Consider the following 20912-nt stretch of genomic DNA (forward strand, 5'->3'; position numbering starts at 1 on the left):
TATTGACTTGAAAAGACACAAATTAAAAATATTTTTGGATTTTTTTTTTTTTTTAATAATAAGGAATAATCAAAATGCAACTAAAATCAAATAATAATGCATGCATGACACCAAACTTAGCAGTTTGTTTACTACTGACACTAACAAAATGAGAATGCATATGAGAAACAACAAAACACTCAAGTCAATAAAATTCAAAGATCAAAACAAGGAGATCATCAAGAACACTTGAAGATCAAATGAGGACACATGCATGAATGCATTAAGCACAGAAACATGCAATTGACACTAAACTTAAGATGAGACTCTATACTCAAACAAGAAATATTTTTGGTTTTTATGATTTTGTAATTTTTTTGGCTTTTTCGAAAATTAAGTGAAAAGGAAAATAAAGGTATCAAAATTCTTAGTGAGAATTCCAGGAATCATGCAATGTTAGTCTAAAGCTTTAGTCTAAAGGAATTAGACATAGCTAGCTATGCTTCAGCAAGACATTGCATTCAAGAGCTAAATTGATGATGATCAATCAGCTTTGGTGATGATAAGAACATCACCTTGAAACACTAGAATTCATTCTTAAGAACTCTGAAGAAAAATAAATGCCTAATCTAAGCAACAAGATGAACCGTCAGTTGTCCATACACAAGAACAATCCCCGGCAACGGCGCCAAAAACTTGGTGCGCGAAATTGTGATCACTACAACTTCACACAACTAACCAGCAAGTGCACTGGGTCGTCCAAGTAATACCTTACGTGAGTAAGGGTCGATCCCACGGAGATTGGTGGTATGAAGCAAGCTATGGTCATCTTGTAAATCTCAGTCAGGCAGACTCAAATGGGTATAGTGATATGCGAAAATAACATAATATAAAGATAGTGATACTTATGTATATCATTGGTGTAAGAGCTTCAGACAAGTGTATGAAGATGCCTTCCCTTCCGTCTCTCTGCTTTCCTACTGCCTTCATCCAATCCTTCTTACTCCTTTCCATGGCAAGCTCGTGTAGGGTTTCACTGTTGTCAGCAGCTACCTCCCATCCTCTCAGTGAAAGCGATTGCATATGCTCCGTCACAGCATAGCGGAATTCATCTGTCGGTTCTCAATCAGGCGCGGAATAGAATCCAGTGATTCTTTTGCGTTATCACTAACGCCCCGCCCTCAGGGTTTGAAGCACGTCACAGTCATTCAGTCATTGAATCCTACTCAGAATACCACAGACAAGGTTTAGACCTTCCGGATTCTCTTGAATGCCGCCATCAGGTCCTTCCTATACCACGAAGATTCCGATTAAAGAATCCAAGAGATATTCACTAAGCCTCAGATGCTTGTAGAACAAGAGTGGTTGTCAGTCACTTTGTTCATGGGTGAGAATGATGATGGGCGTCAATCATCACATTCGTCAAGTTGAAGAACAAGTGATATCTTGGACAAAGAACAAGCGGAATTGAATGGAAGAACAATAGTAATTGCATTAATACTCGAGGTACAGCAGAGCTCCACACCTTCATCTATGGTGTGTAGAAACTCCACCGTTGAAAATACATAAGAACAAGGTCTGATCATTGGTTTCGGCCCCTAGAGAGGGAACCAGAAGAACCAAGATGAAAATACAATAGTAAAAGGTCCTACTTATAGAAAACTAGTAGCCTAAGGTGTACAAAGATGAGTAAATGACATAAAAATCCACTTCCGGGCCCACTTGGTGTGTGCTTGGGCTGAGCAATGAAGGAATTTCGTGTAGAGACTCTTCTTGGAGTTAAACGCCAGCTTTTATGCCAGTTTGGGCGTTTAACTCCCAATTAGGTGCCAGTTCCGGCGTTTAACGCTGGAATTTCTGTAGGTGACTTTGAACGCCGGTTTGGGCCATCAAATCTTGGGCAAAGTATGGACTATTATATATTGCTGGAAAGCCCAGGATGTCTACTTTCCAACGCCGTTGAGAGCGCGCCAATTGGGTCTCTGTAGCTCCAGAAAATCCACTTCGAGTGCAGGGAGGTCAGAATCCAACAGCATCTGCAGTCCTTTTGAGTCTCTGAATCAGATTTTTGCTCAGAACCCTCAATTTCAGCCAGAAAATACCTGAAATCACAGAAAAACACACAAACTCATAGTAAAGTCCAGAAAAGTGAATTTTAACTAAAAACTAATAAAAATATAATAAAAACTCAACTAAAACTACCAAAAACATACTAAAAACAATGCCAAAAAGCGTACAAATTATCCGCTCATCAACTATCTGAGTACGAGTTTCCTTGGGTAGTAGCAGTGGCTAGCCACCACGTGCTCCAGGTTGAGACTCGAAGCTCTGTTAACCCTATGTTGTAAGTGTGGCCGGGCACTGTGAAAGGCCCGGATGAGCTCGAACCCCCGTAAATATTCACCAGTGAGGGTGAAGGATATGGATCATGTTTATGATCAAGTTTATAACGAGTATAACTCGAGTTTGGGGATGCACGACAGAGGGACAGTCCAATGGTTAGCGACCAGGACTTGTCGGGTTGGCTCTATAACCGACAAGATGATATCATCGGCCACTAGGGACAGGCATTCATCATATGCATACTATGTGAATTGGTTGAGATTGCCTAACTGACTGCATATTACTTGCTAATTGTCTAAATGTCTTAACTGCTACTATTTGTATATTCTCTGTTTGATATATCTGTGTTTGCTATAATATACTTCTGCTGGTGGTTGGGAGGTTTGAAGGAATTGGAAAGGGAAGTATTAGTTAGACTGAAGAATCTTTAGTCAGATGCCCTTATATGGTTTAGCTTGTTTATAAGCTTTGATATTACCTGGGGGGAGTTATAGGATTGCCTTTGGCTTTCCTCTATTATTATATATTATATATGTGGAAGTTGTTACCATGCTGGGGACCTCTAGTTCTCACCCATGCGGATTTTGTGGTTTTCAGATGCAGGGCGTGAGGTTTCCCGCTGAGGCATGCTGGAGACTTCTATACTTGCGAAGATCCTTTGTTCTCGGGGCTATTTTTGGTTTATATGTTTTGTTTAGATACTTTTATCTCCATTAAATAATACGAACTGTGATGACTCCTTTTATGGGAGAATTTTGGAGAATAGGTTTTATGTATTTGTGTCCCTTTGGGTTTACCTTGGGGTTTTCCTTTTTCTATCATATGTATATACTGTTATGCTTGGACCGGTTATCTTCGCAGCCGGATTTTGAGCCTTGATATTCCTGTTTTTGACACTCTTTTGCATATATATAATCTCGCGTTGGTTTATCCTTGTTCGTTACGTTATCGATCGGAGTGTTGCGCTTTTGAGTTGCGGTTTTTGTTTACCACTTTTTCTACAAAGGCTCCTAGTTATAACCAATCATTCATACTATTATATGTACTAAATTTTTATTTTAGAGGTCGTAATACCTTGCCATCTCTGAATTATGACTTAAGCATAAGACTCTGTATGGTAGGGTGTTACATTATGGTATCAGAGCAGTTCGTTCCTGTAGAGCCTGAGGGATGGACTGACTATGCTTCTGAGCATTCTCTGTGTGTGTGTTATGTGCTATTAGTATATCTACTTGATATAATTGGCATAAACGTTCATGAGCATGCATTTGGGACTTTGAAGTACTAGACTTCCGATATTGAGACTGATCAACTTAATATCGATTGTTTGGTATGTATAGGAACCAGATGGCGCCTCGTGGACGCGGTAGAGGTAGTGCGAGAGGTCGTACGAATGCTCGTGCACCGGAGAATAACCCTCATGACCCGGTGAACTTCATGACTGCGTTGGAGAACATGGCTGCTGCTATGCAAGCCACTGCTGAGGCTCTTGGTCAACAGATGAACAACCATGGTAATGATGGAGGTGGAGTTCAGGGCCCAATGACACTGGCAAACTTTTTGAAGGTTAATCCACCTAAGTTCAAGGGAACTACTAGTCCGACTGAGGCTGATACATGGTTTCAGGCTATAGAGCGAGCGTTGCAAGCGCAAGTGGTGCCTGAAGGACAGCGTGTCGAGTTTGCTACCTATATGCTTGTCGGTGAAGCGTCGCATTGGTGGCAAGGTATCTGACGTCTTCTGCAGCAGGGTGATGACTATATCACCTGGAATGTCTTTCAAGAAGAGTTCTATAAGAAGTACTTTCCGACTTCTGCTAGGACGGCTAAGGAACTTGAATTGTTACAGCTAAAGCAGGGTACTATGTCCATATCAGAGTATACTGACAAGTTTGAGGAGTTGTTCAGGTTCTCTCGTATGTGCCAAGGGACTCCGGTGGACTATGAGGAATGGAAGTGTGTTAAGTATGAAGGAGGACTCCGGAGTGATATCTTCAGTTCAGTGGGACCAATGGAGATTAGGACTTTCTCCGAGTTGGTGAACAAGTGTAGGGTTGCTGAAGAGTGTGTGAAAAGGGCAACCGCTGAGAAAGGGAGTCAAAGGGGATCATTCCCACAGAACCGAGGGAAGAGCTTTGCACCTAGAGGTTCGTCTTTTAAGAGAGGAAGCTCTTTCAGGAGGCCCAACAACAACAACTCCCAAGGAAAGAAGTTTGGGAAACAGCCTCAGAATGATCAAGCTTGCACTAGGTGCGGGAGTCACCATCCGGGAGCTCCATGCAAGGCCGGATGGGGTTTGTGCTACACATGTGGAAAGGCAGGGCATAAAGCTGTGAATTGTCCTGAGAAGCAGAAACAAGGTGCTGGAAAGGCACAACAGACTGGTCGGGTGTTCACCACTTCAGCTGTAGGAGCTGAGGGATCCGAGACACTTATTCGAGGTAACTGTGAAATGAATGGTCAAATTTTAAATGCTTTATTTGATTCGGGAGCATCACATTCATTCATTGCATTTGAGAAAGCTCATGAGTTAGGATTGAAGATTGTAACCTTAGGTTATGACCTAAAGGTATATAATGCTACCCATGAAGCCATGGTAACTAGGCTAGGATGTCCGGAAGTTTCCCTTAGATTCAAGCAGCGTGATTTTGTTCATGATTTAATCTGCTTGCCGATGATTGGTCTTGATCTTATCTTGGGGTTGGACTGGTTATCTAAGAACCATGTTTTACTAGATTGTTCTACAAAGTCGGTGTACTTTATGCCGGAAGATACAGAAGGGCCGGTCGTGGTGAATAACTATTACTTGAATTCGATGATGGTGAATTGTTCCGGAACCGAATGTCAGGGTATCTTGTTGTTAGCCGCGGGTGTTTCGGGTGATGATCAAAGGTTGGAGCAGATTCCGGTTGTGTGTGAGTTTCCGGAAGTGTTTCCCGATGATATTGATGAGTTCCCACCTAACCGAGAGGTTGAGTTTGCTATTGAGTTGGTGCCCGGGGCGGGACCAATCTCAAGTGCTCCTTATAGGATGTCACCGTTGGAGATGAACGAGCTAAAGTCTCAGTTAGAGGATTTGTTGGGAAAGAATTTTATACGACCAAGTGTTTCTCCGTGGGGTGCTCCAGTGTTACTGGTGAAGAAGAAGGATGGGAGTATGCGGCTCTGTGTGGATTACAGGCAGTTGAACAAGGTTACAATAAAGAATAAGTACCCATTGCCGAGAATTGATGATCTCATGGATCAGTTACAAGGAGCTGGAGTTTTCTCCAAGATTGACTTGCGATCCGGTTATCACCAGATAAGGGTGAGGGGCGAGGATATCCCTAAGACCGCTTTCAGGACTCGTTATGGTCATTACGAGTACACTGTGATGTCCTTTGGGTTGACGAACGCTCCTGCGATATTCATGGATTACATGAATCGAGTTTTCCGTCCGTTTTTGGATAAATTCGTTGTTGTCTTCATTGATGACATACTGATTTATTCCAAGACTGAGGACGAGCATGCGGAACACTTGAGGACCGTATTGCAGATTCTAAAGGAGAAGAAACTTTATGCAAAACTGTCTAAGTGTGAGTTTTGGAAGAGTGAGGTGAAGTTTTTGGGCCATGTGGTGAGTAAGAAGGGAATAGCAGTAGATCCAACTAAGGTGGAGGCGATGATGGATTGGAAACAACCAACCACTGTAACAGAGATAAGGAGTTTTCTGGGTTTAGCTGGCTATTACCGAAGGTTTATCAAGGGCTTTTCACAGATAGCTTTGCCAATGACGAAGTTAACCCGAAAAGACACTCCGTTTGTTTGGACTCCTAAATGCGAGGAGAGCTTTCAGACATTGAAGAAAAAGTTGACTACTGCACCTGTGTTAGTGTTACCCGAGCCGAACGAGCCTTTTGAGGTGTATTGTGATGCCTCATTGAAGGGTTTAGGGTGCATGCTGATGCAGCATCGTAATGTGGTGGCGTATGCCTCACGACAGTTGAGACCTCATGAGGTTAGTTACCCTACGCACGATTTGGAACTCGCTGCGGTCGTGTTTGCCTTGAAGGTGTGGAGGCATTATCTCTATGGGGTTAAGTTCCAAGTTTTCTCTGATCATAAGAGCTTGAAGTATCTCTTTGATCAGAAAGAGCTCAATATGAGGCAGAGGAGGTGGATGGAATTGTTGAAGGACTACGACTTTGAGTTGAATTACCATCCGGGAAAAGCGAACGTAGTGGCGGATGCGTTAAGTCGGAAGTCGTTATATGCGGCTTGGATGATGCTTCAAGAGGAGAAGTTGCTCAAGGGATTCGAGAGTCTGAATATTGGTGCTCGAGAAGTATCCGGAACCTTGTGTTTGAGCCGATTAGAAATCTCAAGTGATTTTAAGTCCGAACTCCTAAAGGCTCATCAAAATGATGAAGCATTATGGAAAGTGTTACCGGCCATTGAGCAAGGGAAACAGTGGAGAGTGTCGGAAGAAAAAGATGGGTTATGGAGATTCAAGGGTAGAATCATTGTGCCGGATGTTGGCACTTTGAGGCAAGATATTTTAAAGGAGGCACACAAAAGCGGATTCTCCATTCACCCGGGAAGTACTAAGATGTACCATGATTTGAAGGCGATGTTTTGGTGGCCGGGTATGAAGAACGATGTGGCGGAATATGTATCAAAGTGCTTAACTTGTCAAAAGGTAAAGATTGAACATCAAAGACCTTCCGGGATGTTGCAACCTTTAGAGATTCCACAATGGAAGTGGGAGAGTATTGCAATGGACTTTGTGTCGGGATTGCCAAGGACTAGAGCTGGTTTTGATGCTATCTGGGTGATTGTGGACCGACTGACGAAGTCAGCTCACTTTTTGCCCATTCGGATGACTTACACCCTTGAAGAGCTAGCACGGTTATACATAAAGGAGATTGTGAGACTTCATGGTGTACCTGCTACTATAATCTCTGATAGAGATCCTCGTTTCACTTCAAGGTTTTGGGGTGCATTTCAGAAAGCTTTTGGAACCCGATTAAGCTTGAGCACGGCTTACCATCCTCAACAGATGGTCAATCTGAGAGGACGATCCAAACACTAGAGGATATGTTGAGAGCTTGTGTTTTGGACCAACCAGCGAGTTGGGATCGGTATATGCCATTAGTGGAGTTTGCATACAATAATAGTTATCATGCGAGCATTGGAATGGCTCCGTATGAGGCCTTGTATGGGAGGAAATGTCAATCTCCGCTATGTTGGTATGAAGCTGGAGAGAAAGGCTTGTTGGGGCCGGAAATGATAGCTGAGACTACTGAACAAGTCAAGAAAATCCGTGACAGGATGCTTACGGCGCAGAGTCGTCAAAAGAGTTACGCCGATCAAAGGCGAAAGCCCTTAGAATTTGAGGAAGGAGACCATGTTTTCCTTAAGGTTACTCCGACTACTGGAGTAGGTAGGGCGATTAAGGCAAAGAAGTTGAATCCTCGATACATTGGTCCATTTCAGATCCTAGAGAGGATTGGACCGGTGGCGTATCGGATGGCTCTACCACCTCATCTTTCGAACCTGCACGACGTGTTCCACGTGTCGCAGCTTCGAAAGTACACCCCTGATGCTAGCCATGTATTGGAACCTGAATCAGTTCAGTTAAGGGAAGATTTGACGCTTCCAGTGGCTCCGGTCAGAATTGATGATACTAGTATCAAACGGTTGCGTGGAAAAGATGTTTCACTAGTCAAAGTGGCATGGAGTCGAGGCGGTGTTGAGGAACACACTTGGGAACTTGAGTCAGAGATGCGATCGGATTATCCGCATTTATTCTCAGGTAATTGCATTTGAATTTTGTGGGCAAAATTCCCAATTAGGAGGGTAGAATGTAAAACCCGGTTAATTAACGGCTAATTAACCCATAAATGAGAATTTATTCTAGAAAGCCTAAAATGTGATTTTTATGGCTAAATGTGATAGAGGAGATTGAGACGAGAATTTTGGTACCAATTTTGTAGAATTCGGACCAAGATTGGACCGAACGGGCCAAACCGGGCCAACCGGACCCAAAGTGGGCCCTTGGCCCAACATAACTTAACCAAAACCCTAGTTTTCAGCACTCTCTCTCCTCATTTGTTACACACACAAGCTGAAATGGTGGAGAGGAAGGGAAGAACATTCTCTCAACTTCTCTCTCTCACTTGATCTTCAAATCACCATAACTTTTGATCTAGAGCTCCGATTGCCGCCCCGTTTGCGGCCACGCGTTCACCGCGGAGAGCTCTACAAAACCCATATAATCAATCTTGAGGTAAGCCACACCTTGCTGTTCGAAATCTCAGCCCCTATTTTCGAGTTTCATGGGTTAAATGTTGAGATTTTGGGTTCTTTGATGTTATAGGACCCAACTCTCTTGAAGGAGAAGGTTAATCTTGTCTCCTTGGACCTTGGGTGAGGTAAGGTTCTTAACCCTAGTGTAATTTTGTTGTTTTATGATGTTTGGGTTTTGAGGTGTTGTGTATGGGTATGATGGTTGTGGCTTAGGTTGTGTATGTGTGGATATTGGAGCTTGATTGGTGATTTTGAACAAGCTTGGAAAGGGCTTGGTGGTGAAAAATCTGCTCTTGGAGGTGTTGAGGCCTTGTGAGCTTGAGGATAAGTGGTTTAGAAGTGCTCCGGTGGAGCTTGGGAAATTCGGCTAAGGTATGGTTTCGGTTTCCCGTATCTAATATGTAATGTGGTAGGAAATACTTATGCTAGAGGCCCTAAGATAGGCATTGAATGGTTGATGTTGTTGAATGATTGAGATATATGATGTGGTCATATATGTGATGATGAGTAGTGATGCCTTGATAATATGATGTATGAGAAATATGCATGTTGTGATATATGCTTGATTATTGGTTATGGTTGAATTGTGGGTTGAACCATGTTGATGGTGAGTATGATGTTGTTTGTGTACCATGATGATTTATTGGAATTGGTGTTGTTGAGGATTGGTATGAGGAATAGTATATGATATGTCAATATGTTTGAGTTTGAGCCACTTGGGTGAAGTGGGAGATAATGATGAAATAGTGATTTTGGTACATTGTGAGTTATGTGTCAATGTGTGAGTTGAGGAGGCTTGATGTTGAATTTGATGTATTTTGATTGATTTCAAAGAAAAGGGATGAAATTGGCATGTTTTGATTGATTTTGGAAAGAAATGGAAATGGCTTGTTTTGAAAATGGCACCTTGTGGTTTTTATGAAAAACATGGTTTTTGGGCATACTTTGGCAGGACATAACTTGGACTACGGATCTCTGTTTTGTACCAAATCTTTTTAGAAATGAAATTGGATCCGGGATGTCCGTGCCGTTCGAAGAACGGACGAAAAATGATTTAAAAGGAGGAAGTTATGTCCGTTGGAAGATTGGGGTGTAAGTCTGTGAATTCTGCAGTTTTTAACTTAGAAAATTTTTAGCAGAATGACCCCTTGCGCGTGGGCGCACCTGGCGCGTGCGCGCCGATCTTCCGAAAGTGCCATCCACGCGTACGCGTGATGTGCGCGGGCGCGCCGATTGTGCTGCACCCAATGCCCAGCCATTTTCCAGAGAGTTATGCCAGAACTGTGCCGGTGTTGTGCCTGGGGCACGAGAACACCCGCGCGTACGCGAGGTTGACGCGTGCGCGTCGATGGGCAAGTTTGGAATCCACGCGTTAGCGTGCATGACGCTTGCGCGTCGATGAGTTTTTGAGGCCATCCACGCGTGCGCGTGGAGTGCGCGTACGCGTGGCCCTGTTTTCATCCCAAAGTTGATATTTGAGTTTTAAAAGCCAAATCTCACACTTCTAAGCCTCCGATCTCACCATTCATGTCTTAAATCATCATAACATGCCTAGCTATTAGAAAGGGGATAGTGAATGTGATAACTTGCGAGTGAAGCAAGGGAAAAATGTATGATCAATGAGGATCAAGATGATTATGTGAGATGCGGAGGATGGTGGTGGAAGTGTTTGTTATGCCATGGGCCGAAAGGCTGTAATTGTTGATGAAATGGCTGGTTATGGATTTAACCATGAGCCGGAATAGCTGTGTATGCTATGAATATTGGCTGGTTCTGGATTGAACCGTGAGCCGGAATGGCTGGTATGGATGTTGATCCATGGATGAGAATTCATGCATGTTGATGCTGAATTATTGATAATTGTGAAATTGCACTTCCACTATCTGAGTACGAGTTTCCTTGGGTAGTAGCAGTGGCTAGCCACCACGTGCTCCAGGTTGAGACTCGAAGCTCTGTTAACCCTATGTTGTAAGTATGGCCGGGCACTGTGAAAGGCCCGGATGAGCTCGAACCCCCGTAAATATTCACCAGTGAGGGTGAAGGATATGGATCATGTTTATGATCAAGTTTATAACAAGTATAACTCGAGTTTGGGGATGCACGACAGAGGGACAGTCCAATGGTTAGCGACCAGGACTTGTCGGGTTGGCTCTATAACCGACAAGATGATATCATCGGCCACTAGGGACAGGCATTCATCATATGCATACTATGTGAATTGGTTGAGATTGCCTAACTGACTGCATATTACTTGCTAATTGTCTAAATGTCTTAACTGCTACTATTTGTATATTCTCTGTTTGATATATCTGTGTTTGCTATAATATACTTCTGCTGGTGGTTGGGAGGTTTGAAGGAATTGGAAAGGGAAGTATTAGTTAGACTGAAGAATCTTTAGTCAGATGCCCTTATATGGTTTAGCTTGTTTATAAGCTTTGATATTACCTGGGGGGAGTTATAGGATTGCCTTTGGCTTTCCTCTATTATTATATATTATATATGTGGAAGCTGTTACCATGCTGGGGACCTCTGGTTCTCACCCATGCGGATTTTGTGGTTTTCAGATGCAGGGCGTGAGGTTTCCCGCTGAGGCATGCTGGAGACTTCTATACTTGCGAAGATCCTTTGTTCTCGGGGCTATTTTTGGTTTATATGTTTTGTTTAGATACTTTTATCTCCATTAAATAATACGAACTGTGATGACTCCTTTTATGGGAGAATTTTGGAGAATAGGTTTTATGTATTTGTGTCCCTTTGGGTTTACCTTGGGGTTTTCCTTTTTCTATCATATGTATATACTGTTATGCTCGGACCGGTTATCTTCGCAGCCGGATTTTGAGCCTTGATATTCCTGTTTTTGACACTCTTTTGTATATATATAATCTCGCGTTGGTTTATCCTTGTTCGTTACGTTATCGATCGGAGTGTTGCGCTTTTGAGTTGCGGTTTTTGTTTACCACTTTTTCTACAAAGGCTCCTAGTTATAACCAATCATTCATACTACTATATGTACTAAATTTTTATTTTAGAGGTCGTAATACCTTGCCATCTCTGAATTATGACTTAAGCATAAGACTCTGTATGGTAGGGTGTTACACACAACAGACTAAAATTCTTAAATTGCAAAATCAGAATCCTACTTATGAGATAGACAATCATTAAAAAATTGAAATTGCCCTTACATTGGATTGGAATACCCTCTTCTCTCTTTTCCTTAAATATTTAATATCAAATAAAATAACAAGAAAATCAAATTTTTAATGCCATTGAGTTGGAATTTACCTAAAAAAATGCAGTTTTTCCATGGTTGCATTGATTGCAACAAGCCGCCTTGGTGCGTGGAAAAATTGGGTTTGCAACCAATAAAAATAACTCCAAAATTCAAATTCCATACACATGTGGATTTACGTATAACACCAACGAAAATTTCCAAAAAAAGTGAACAACATACTTATCCTCCAAAATTTAAATACCATACACATGCACATGGACAAATAAAAAATTTAGAGAGGAAGATTGTACCTAGCGGAGGTCTGCAATGGTGATGGGGCTCGTGGACTCTAGATAGTGCAACAGCAAGGTGGGGATGCATTATAGCTGCGATAGAGGACATGCGGCAGAGAGGCGGCAAGTGGGAGCTCGGCTGTACGCGAGGAAGCATGGCCAAAGGGACGCGATGACGGTGAAGTAGACGCGCGATGTTGGCTGTCTTCCCTGCGCGAATGGTAGATGAGGCAACGGCAATGGATGGAAGGAAACTAGAATGGAGGCATCATGGACGAAGCGGCTACGGTCTTTGAAGAGAGGGCAGCGTGAGAGCTTGAGAGAGAGATTAAGGTTTCTGAGGAGTGAAAATGAAAATAAAAGGATAAATTTTGATTAAATGCTGATTATTCAAATTTTATTTTTAAAAAAAATATAAAACAAATAATTATTAATTATAGTTGTTATAATTTGGCTGATTATGAATTGGTCGCTAATACTTTTCCTAAGTATCTTTAATATACCATACTTTAAATAACAAACATTATTTTTATTTTAAATAATAAATATAAAATATATAAATACAAAAAATATCATGCAATAAAATTTTTATAATATTAAAAAATATATTAAAATAATATTCTAAACTGCAATATAAAAATATAAAATAATTAAAATTTTATTAACTAATTACTTTGTTAAAAATATTATTATGTAATATAAATTTTATTAATATATTCACAAAAGATATACGTATTCCTTTTTCTTGTTCAAAATAATTTTTCTTAAAAAAATAAAAAAAATAAAAGGTCCACATTTTTATATATTATATATAATATTTTAAAAAATTATATTTTTATACATATTTTAATAAAGGTAATTCGTTAATAAAATTTTAATATAATAATTTAAATATTTATCAAATAATATAAAATAAAATTTAATTATTTTGTATTTTATGTTACAGTTTAAAATATTATTTTAATATAATTTTAATATTATAAAATTTTATTACATAATAATTGATCTTAATAAATAAAAAAATTTATACTTTTATATTTATATATTTTATATTTATTATTTAAAGTATTATTTATTAAAATATATTTATTTATTTATGTACTAATAACATCTAGTGTATTTTATATTTATTATAATTTATTAATATTTTTTATAAAAATCCATCTAAAATCAACCCATATATTTTGGGTGTTTCTTATAAGCCATTAAATTAAAAATATTAAATTAGATTGACAAAAAATCTAACGATTTATATTTAATTTATAAATAACTTATTAAAAATTGGATAAAACATATAATTAAACTAAACCCAACTCAATATTATACAATTCACCCAAATGAAAAAATGTTATATGGATCCTCCAATCACTTCTCTATGTAAATCGAATGAGTCAGACTAGATTTAGCTACTCTACATAAATCGAAACATACTTTTTCGATTTATGCATGCATGCATGTTGTCTTAGTAAATCTAATCACCTTGTTTCGATTTAGTTTGTCCTAGTAAATCTAATCAACCTGTTTCGATTTACAACCAATGTGCTGCCTATAGTAATTTGATTATGGCTATTTCGAATTATACACGGTTTCCTGCCCATGGTAATTCGAATGAGTCTAATTAAATTTACTAGAAGGATCCCTATAAATAGAGTTTGAATTGATCTCATTCGAATCACGAATCCAAAATCCTGTCCCACCAAATCCCAGAGAAACCTCAACCCAAACACTCCAACATTTGAAAAATTACCTAATGGGGGATTACGAACCGTCTTTATCGTTTGGATGGAGTTGTCCATATTGCTACTGTCATCAATGAAGAGGTTAGTACATATATTCTTAATTAATAATAGTATTAAATGTTTTACTTTAATGTTTTTTGTCTCTTTTAATGATTGTCATTATTACAATTGTTAAACTAGATAGAGTGGTTAGATTAGTGGCTTAATAATCTCTAGAGGTTTGACCAAGCAAGTTTTAATTTGGATAGTGGTTACAAATAAGTAGAAGAATATGAGTAGTGAAGATAATGTATAGTGAAACTTAGTTAGAGTAAGAGTAGTCAATGGAATCGATGTTGTGATTTGGGTTGTTAGTAAAAAAAATTATTAGTATTAAACTTATTTTTATTAGGCACAGTTTGATGAATATATGATTTTATTTTGTGTTTGTAACCGTAACATTATTTGGTTGTTATGGCATTATTTGAATTAAGAGATGCGTTAGTTGTTATTGTTATGTAAATATATTTTAATGTGGTCATAAGAGACAAATGGTTATGTTGTTTATGCAGCCTCACCGATGAATCGGTAGCATAAGACGACAACAGGATATACGTTTGGACGAGAGGACCTTTCCGTATTTGCAGATGGCCGGTTTATACCATCTTGCGACGCTGAACGAGACTTAGTTTAAGTTGGATGACCTATTGGTGAGTGCATTCGTGGAAAGATGGCGTTTGGAGACGCACATATTTTATATGTCATTCGAAGAGTGCACGATTACACTGCAGGACATAGCATACTAGTTAGGACTGTCAATCAATGGATAGTACGTCAGTGAATGCCTGACGGGGTTTGAACTATACATCGATGGTGTTTGCCCAACTTGGGTATGGTTCTAAGAGCTGTTGGGTGTTTTGCCTCCTGTGAATTGCATCGACAAGTTTAAGGTGAGATGCAATTAGATGTAGGACACATTCGGAGAGATTATTGATGGTGCCAAAAACGCCACTGTTAGGAGGTTTTCCTGGGCTTATATCATGACGCTTTTGTGGACTCAGCTATTTGGCAACAAGTTCGGTACTCGCCTGCACATTCGATGGTTGTCATACGTAGCCATACTTGAGACATGGGTAGGTACAATTGGGGATCAATTGCTCTGTCATGGTTATACCAGAGCATCTGTCACGTGGCAATCAGAAATATTCTGAAGTTAGCCGGTCCATTGCAGCTGTATCAGTCATGGATCTTTTGACAGTTTTTTGGTTTTAGGCCCGCTAGATATGATACCTTTGGTTGGCCGTTGGCCTCGAGGTTACGTTATATTTATGTGCTATGTTTCTCACAATTTTTTTGAGTTATTTTCATTTAGTGATAACGTGTGTTAGGGGTGCAGGTGGTCAGGTCACAACTCGATTGCAAGCGAGAATGGACCTTGAGTTGCTCATTGGAGGCTTAGAATAGATCTCCTACAGGCAAGAGATGTGATTATTTTGTCAAATCTAAATAGTTAATATCGATGTCAGCTTGGCAATACTGCATATTTAATGATGACGTTTCAAAACTATTTCTATGCACAGTTCACTTGGATGCCCTATAATTCTCATGACGTAGTTCAGGTGGTGCATATAGAGATACTTGAGCCTCGGAATATAACGCTGTGGAGGTCCGTGACAGTGTTGATATATTTTGCTGTCATAGAATGGCACCTGGTAGATCAGGATCTACCATAGTTTGGTGGAATACAGCCTCTACCACGGTCCGCACTCATCCTGATGCTGAGTCCACATTACATACTCAATCCTGTTAGCCCAGTCACACATGGCAGGGTCGTCAGTTCGTAGAATATCAACCCAGTAATCAAACTCAACCTCAATCTTGGCATAGGTCGCATTCACCAGAAGCCTACGTGCATCCTTGCCCTTAAAAATCAGGGCAAAATTTGCAGCCACAAGTCGAATGCAGAATGCACGGTATGCAGCGGGTGGTAGCCAACCTCCGTCGGGAGCCTCAAGTGTGGCATTGATACTGTTATACCGATCCGATATCACTAGAATACTTGGCTGCGGAGTGATGTGCTGGCGGAGATGGGATAGAAAAAATGACCACGACTCGACATTCTCACCCTCCAGAAGTGCAAATGCAACAGGCAAGATGTTAGAGTTCCCGTTCTGAGTAATCGCAACAAGCAATGTACTCCTGTATTTGCCATACAAGTAGATCCCATCAATACTCACCAACGGCTTGCAATGTCAGAAGGCCTCAATACATGGTGGAAATGTCCAAAAAAGCCGGTGAAAATAGGCATGTGACTGATCCACTTGCCCACCAACTCGTACAGAACTCATCCTCAACACTGCAACACTACTTAACATCATTGTCTGCACACCTAGTACCCATCGCGGAAACTCATTGCATAACTCATTCCAATCTCCGTAAAGCTGTGTCACAACCTTCTGCTTAGCCAACCAAACCCTCCTGTATGTTGGTCTAAAACCGAAATGGGCCTCTATCGTATTCAGCAGTACCTTGATACACGCGGTAGCATCAGCTCTAACCATAGGCAGGATGAATGCCGAGATCACATGATAATCGAAACTCCTGTGATCACTTGATATCGACGTGGTCAGACAAGTATGAGGTCCATTGTACCATTTTACCTCCCAAATACCTCTATGCTAACGAAGACTGATCTTAATCAACCATGCACACCCGTTGCCAAATTCCTTACACTTCCCATAGTACTTGCGATAATCAGACTCCACCACTTTGTACTGAACCCCTCGTTAGATGCTATAGGTATTCACGCTTAACATGACCTCCCCTTTATCCTGAAACTACTGACCAACCTGAAACTTTGCTAGTCCTCTAGTATTCTGTGTATCTCTGGCACCAAATCCAACAGGTTCGCCAGGAATCCCTTGCTGTCTCTTGGCATCCAAGTCCAAATTTGAGAAGTGCGAAGGGTACTACTAAGTCTCTGAACTAGACACTCCCCCACGCTCCGCAGGATTACTACCTGCTATGTCATCACCACTATCATCAGCAATGATGTTCGGCTCGACATTATCATCGTCGACATCATCCCACAGTATATCCTCTATACCATCCGGTATTCCACCCTGTAATGAAACTGGCATCGTATCAATAATACCTAATTCTCTGTCACCACTGCAGTTTAGATCAGTTGGAAAGGACGGTGAGACAACCAACATTGCCTTAGTTGCAATCACAGGCAGTGATGAGGAGGCACCACTAGGTCTCGAATTAGAACAAGCTGCCGTTGCTGGAGCTTGGGGATTCCAGTTCGAACCACCTGAGCTGGAGACCACATCTACAAACTTAGCCAACATATCAAGAGTCCTGACCTCGGGAATCTGATAATGACAATGGAATAGAACTTCTAAATCTTCGTCACTCCCTATGATGAACGAATCATACTTCACATCATCCCGCAAAACTAAAATCGAGTTTTTAGATTATAGAGTTCAGGAACTCAGTGAAACTCGTTGAAAGTTTCAAAAACACTAAGGGGATCCTTATCAGTAAACTTAATTCTAGAACATGTTTTTTTCTGAATCGACCCTCTATAGTGCACCAATACTAGAAAACTATCTTCACTAGCCATTGTGTTTCACTCTCATACAGAATTCACGTTCATTTCATATTTATATAGGTTGGCCTTACAGTAAATCTAATTTGCCTAGTTCAATTTATGTATGCATGGTAAAGCTAATCAGTACCATTCAAATTATATAAGGACAATATTAGGACTAAACCGAAATATGTTAATTAGATTTACTAGGACATGCTAAATCGAAACAGGGTGATTAGATTTACTAGGACAGCATGCATGCATGCATAAATCGAACTAGTGTGTTTCGATTTACATAGAGCATCTAAATCTAGTCTGGCTCATTCAATTTACATAGAGTGGTGATTGGGGAGATCCAGGTAACATTTTTTATTTTGGTGAATTGTGTAATATTGAGTTGGGTTTGGTTTAATTGTGTGTTTTACCCTTAAAATTTACAATAAAAGTAACAAGTCTTTTAATATCTTAAATTTGCCCATTATAAAGATTCAGCAACGAAACCCTCATTCTAATTAAGATTGCTGCCACAAAAGACTTCTTTCAGCAAAGAAATTCTATCGACAACACTAGGGAAGACCTCCGGTGACGACTCTTCCTCTCTCGTTCTTGGTTGCATGATTGTCGACGATGAAGAAAATGACTAGTGAGTACCTATTAATCTTCTTCAATTTTTCTTCTATCATTTTATTCCATTCCTTCCACTTCCTCTCTCAAAATCTATTATTTTCCATTTTTTTTAGTTAAAGAACGATTACGATGCACTCTATAACCTAGAACAGTGTATAATTTCATATTATGAATTAAATTAATCGTGCTCTTCAACTAATGTCCCCTTCCCTTCCCCCTTTTAGTTTCAAGAACTTGCTCAAGTGTTCCATCAAAAGAAAGTGGCCCCTGTTCATGATACAGGGTTTTTATTTTTCAAATTTCCCTTTTAGAACAAATTTTATGCCATGGATTGATATTGTTAAATGACATTATTGATAGGTTCTTTGAATTATGTCCCAATCGTATTCTTTCTCTGACATGATGGGTGTTTGGACATTTTATATAAATTTGCAAGACTACAACTTTTATCAACAATTGTTGAATTATTGCTTAACTTGGCATTAGCCATTGCTATGCACAATATCCCAGAGGTATATATCTTGTGATAGAACCTATTTACTGTAGACATGGTAGATATATTTCAGTGGTGCAATTAGAAATGAATGAAGAGCAGTGGTCATTATGATATCTTCTTTTGTTCAATATTTTAACTTTAATTTGAATAAATTTTATTGTGTTTAGATACACATTATTTTCTGAAATTATACAGTATTTTCTCTTTTGTTTTCAGATTTCCCCCTAGGCCATAGCTGTGATTGTTCTATAATGAGCTTCTACTTTCCAGGCTATTGCTATTGCACTTCCTGTTTATTTTGCAATAGAGGTAAGACGTTTTTAGTGCTTCTGTTGCTTTAGATTCTTAAATCAACTGGAAGGTGACCTAGGCAGTCAATTGTAAAGTGCTTATTAGTGATCTATGTCGCTGTTATCTAAAATATTGAATTCATCTATAATCTATACATAGAGTAAAGATGTCAAATTTGGGAAATTTATTCTTAGTGGCTCTGTGATGTTGATGTTGGAATCATTATATGAATAATTTGTTGATATATATGATTACCATCTAATGGTTTTCATGATACCAATGGTGCCAGAGGCAGGGGATGGAGGCAATGGAGATGATGAGTTAGTTTTGATTTTTATTGTTGTTCTTGTTTGACTATGGAGCCTATTTTTTTTGTTTCTTTGCTTTAGTAGAGAAGGTTATTAAGAAAGTAAAACAAATGAATAGAAGAAAAAAAGCTTGACCATTATTTTGGATTTTGATGTTGGTATCTAATATCTATACAAATGTAATTGAAGTTTATAGCATTTTAGTTCTAGGATCTGATTATGCTATAATTGCAAATTTGTACATTATTGCTTACTCGTGTCACCATGTTGATTGCAGTTATGTCAATAATTACTGTAAACTTGAATTAGATCTATAATTTGAAGAAAATTTTTTATTTTTATTCTGGATGTTTTGCAATAAATGGCAGGCATTCAAATTGGCATCACTTTCAGGATTTGCTAAACCCTTGGGTGTTATAATTGTAGTTAAGACATATGATTTATATTACTTTACACAATACAACTTTATTTTATTTTCAAACAGAAAGCAAGAATAAGCAGTAATATTTATTATCAGATTATACTATAACAAAATGAAGTGGTTTACACCTATTTCAATCCTGCGCATTGAATCTCTCACTCAACTAGAAATTTGGCTTTTATGCTATTATAATGTGATTTCATTATTTTTTAACATTTAAAAATTTTAAATACTGTGAATTTACTAAGGTGAACTTACTGTGATGATTTTTTTCTTCCACTGTAGCCTATTTATTCCCTAGCAGCTTAGATCCTAAGATTTTAGAGGGTTTGCTTGGATTAGGTTCGCCTAACACAACTTGTAGTATTTCAGATGCCCTAATTAGATTTTTAGCATCCATATTTTACATGCATATTTGTTTTATAATGTGATTCCAGTTGGTAGAGTTATGGCTTTTCTAACCCTTCATGAAATGCTGCCATTGGCTTTCGCTTATGCGGGACAAAAGTAACCTGTTAAATAAAATCCGATGTCAGTATCATTAAGTCAATAAAATTAAATAAAATATAAAAATTTATCATTATTAACTAAATTTAATGTTTTACTCATTTGTCAAATTTCAGTAAATCTTTCATGCTTTCTTGCAATTGGAGTTCTTTTTTGTTATTGCTTCTTTGACTAGGACAGCTTCCTAAACAAAGTTGGCTTTATCTAGTCCTTCTTCTTATATTTTTTACTTGAAATGCACTAAAATTATGTCAATATAGCACCTCAAGCATTTAATAAGAACACAATTTTTTGTTGTATGAGAACTTACGTAGTTGTAGGATGTAAATTCATTTTTTCTTTTTTTCTTGAAAAAATCTTACAGGGATTTTTTTTTCTAAAAATCAGTTACGAAATTAAAAACCACATTATGGTAGCACAAAAAATAAATAAATCCTAAGAGAAATTACATGGAATCACTTCATGTATTTACAAACTCCTAAAAGCTTAATTGTGTTTAAAACATAGGATCATTTTCACTTGACAAATTTATAAGTGACATTCTAAAAAAAATAAACATAATTCAGAAAAACTAAAGAAATTACATCAGCTTTTAGAAAATTTTAGCAAAGAAACAATATAAGATATTGAATCTTATGTTTGTGAAGAATCATAATGAGTTTCTGTTGAGTCGTGGCCACTTTTTGGTTGTTTAGGCTGAACAAACTTTCTTTTTTCTGTGGTGTTGACTTTTTTGGAACATCTTTATTTTTTGCCTGCATCTTGGAAAAGCAAAGAATTATCAGACAAATAAATATAATAAATATTTACAAATAACACTAAAAAGTAACATATAT

At 38.9% G+C, this 20912-nt stretch overlaps 1 protein-coding gene across 1 annotated transcript; it reads right to left on the bottom strand.

Moving 5' to 3' along the window:
* Positions 1–15582: 15582 nt before the first annotated feature.
* On the bottom strand, positions 15583–16392 carry LOC130966117 (uncharacterized). Its single transcript, XM_057890884.1, has 2 exons — positions 16145–16392; positions 15583–16030 (listed from the first exon to the last, which is right to left on the bottom strand). The coding sequence occupies exons 1-2, from the start codon at positions 16390–16392 to the stop codon at positions 15583–15585; spliced, it is 696 nt and encodes a 231-aa protein (XP_057746867.1).
* Between the last annotated feature and the right edge of the window lie 4520 nt (positions 16393–20912).

Source organism: Arachis stenosperma, chromosome 3 (genome assembly GCF_014773155.1).
Source record: "Arachis stenosperma cultivar V10309 chromosome 3, arast.V10309.gnm1.PFL2, whole genome shotgun sequence".
NCBI classification, from domain to species: domain Eukaryota; kingdom Viridiplantae; phylum Streptophyta; class Magnoliopsida; order Fabales; family Fabaceae; genus Arachis; species Arachis stenosperma.